Here is a 2,018-nt window from a genome sequence, read left to right as displayed (position 1 = left end):
TCCGCGTTACCGGAGCCAATGCTAGATCTGGAGGTGGTGCCCGAGCGGTCTCTGGGGAACGAGCAATGGGAGTTCACCTTGGGTAAGTGTGCGTCGACCCCCTCCCCCGTGCCCCTGGGGCTCCCCTGCCTGCCCCGGGCCCTGTGAGCCTCAGCGGGGCGATTCGGACCTCCCCCCTCCCACCATCAGCCAGCGTCCAGCTCCTATCTCTTTGAGGGGGTTGCAGGAATGAGAGGGAGAGAGTCAAAGCTCGTCTTTTTCTGTCGCTAAAAATACTAACGCACCAGCTCTGAGGATTCCCTTGTAGCCTGTAGTCTTATCGTCAGCTTTTGCAGGCCGAGTGGTGCTTTGTTTATCAGCTTCTGTGTTCCTTCCGACTCGTTTACTATGTTTTGCCTTGCCACTAGTGTTAATAACTCCTGAAGGAGGTGTCATGGATGTGATGATTGTCACCTGAAATACATCAGGTGATATCAGCACCTTTAACTGTCTGCTGATAATTAACATAAATACCGTGCTTTGCCATACAAACCATTCATAAAGATGAGTCGAGCTTCACTATTTCTTTATGTTGCTAGGTTGTGCCACGTTATAGTAATTAAAGTGAGCTTCGGAGAGGTTTTCCTCGGGGTTAGATAAGAAGTATTTCTCCTGGCAGTGCTTTGTATTGTTCTCTCTCTGCAAGGTCCTTCCCTACCAGCCATTGCTTTGTTTACTGTGATGAGAAAGAACCTTCCCCCAGCTGATGGAAATTTGGCTGTTGCTCAGCGCAGGGCACTTCAATGTGCAGTTGAAGTTGGAATGGTGTGGGTTGTTTGGGTGGCCTGTGTTTTTGAGGAGACACTGGTAGTCCATGAAACTCTCAGAAAAGACCGTGGCCGTTGAATTTTCCAAGCAATTGTTTGAGATCCCCACACTGGACTCTTTTCTCTCCGAGTTTTTCACCTTTGCTGTTGCTCGGTCCATGGCAGTAGTAGTTTGGCTGATGTAAACAGCTCTGTGTGGCAGCTGCCTGTGCCTGCCAGAACCCGAGTCCTGTGGCAGCAGGGGGACAGGCTGTTCCTTTAAAACACTGGCACGCAGCTGCTGTGAACTTGGATCGCACCGAAGGAGTGGTGCTGTGACCTGGGGCTGCTGGTGTGCCACCCAGCAGACACAAAGGGCTGCTGGTGCTGCCGTGGCTTCAGACTCCAGTACGACTGGCTGGTCAGAATGGCTTCTGGTGGCCGGTTGTGGTCCCTCAGGCGGTGCCCGTGGGTGTCTCCGTGATGCCCTCACACTGTGAAGGTGTTGCCGTGCTCCCTCAGCTCTGCGTGACCTTCCTTACTTCTGCGTGGCTCCCTCCGTGGCCTGTCTTACCTGAGACAAAGTGCAATCTTGAGTTATAGGCCCTGACAATCCATAAAAACGTAGTCCCAGCTTCTCTCTGTCTCCTTCATAAAAAACAAAAGGAGTTTGATTTTCCCAGGAAGCTCCAAAGAAGCCCGTTAATGCGATCTCATGGTTAAAATTGTGATCCCTGTGTATACACGCACAGAGATGCAAGAGGGAGGAAACTCAGCTGTAATTCTTGGAGTAAACATAGCCACCACGTGATGCATCTAATATATAATTAGCATGACCTGCTGCTACAGAGCAGGAGGCTGACTAGGTGGTGAGATACTTTGTCCTGCTCTAGCCGTGTCGTATGGAAATTGTCCCCGCTGAGAGAGCTGGTTCAGCGAGGCTGGAAGCACTGGTGGAACTGGGATTCTGGCTGCCAGAAGTTGTCTGCTCCTGGTTTGCTCAGCTCTGCTCTGAGCAGAGCTAAAGGCAGTGTTCCTCAGCTGCGTCTGGCTCTGCCTTCTGTGCCCCCAGTGGAGATGGCTGAGGGGAAATGCCAGGAAAACTTTTTACATGAGTTTTTGGATTCTGTTTCTGGCTCCAGCGTTGACTCACTCTGTGACCAGAGCGTAAAAAAATTTAGCCAAGGCTGAGTTTTGTGTTCAATTAGATACCTGTGTCACTGCACCTCTCGG

The 2,018-nt window shown here is 51.2% G+C and overlaps 1 protein-coding gene across 1 annotated transcript in view; it reads left to right on the top strand.

Moving 5' to 3' along the window:
• The first annotated feature begins 14 nt into the window (after window positions 1-14).
• The window catches only part of LOC103776629 (chromosome unknown open reading frame, human C16orf70), a 33,226-nt gene continuing 31,222 nt past the window's right edge, over window positions 15-2,018 (top strand). Inside the window, exon 1 of the mRNA XM_008944151.1 lies at window positions 15-82. Within this exon, the coding sequence (XP_008942399.1) occupies window positions 19-82 (64 nt within the window). The 5' untranslated portion in view covers window positions 15-18. The remainder of the gene's footprint in view (window positions 83-2,018) is intronic.

The sequence above is a fragment of the Merops nubicus genome, unplaced genomic scaffold, assembly GCF_000691845.1.
Source record: "Merops nubicus isolate BGI_N331 unplaced genomic scaffold, ASM69184v1 scaffold47900, whole genome shotgun sequence".
In the NCBI taxonomy this organism is placed as follows: Eukaryota; Metazoa; Chordata; class Aves; order Coraciiformes; family Meropidae; genus Merops; species Merops nubicus.
Note: the sequence above shows the minus strand (reverse complement) of the source record. Positions and strands in the feature narration are given on the sequence as shown.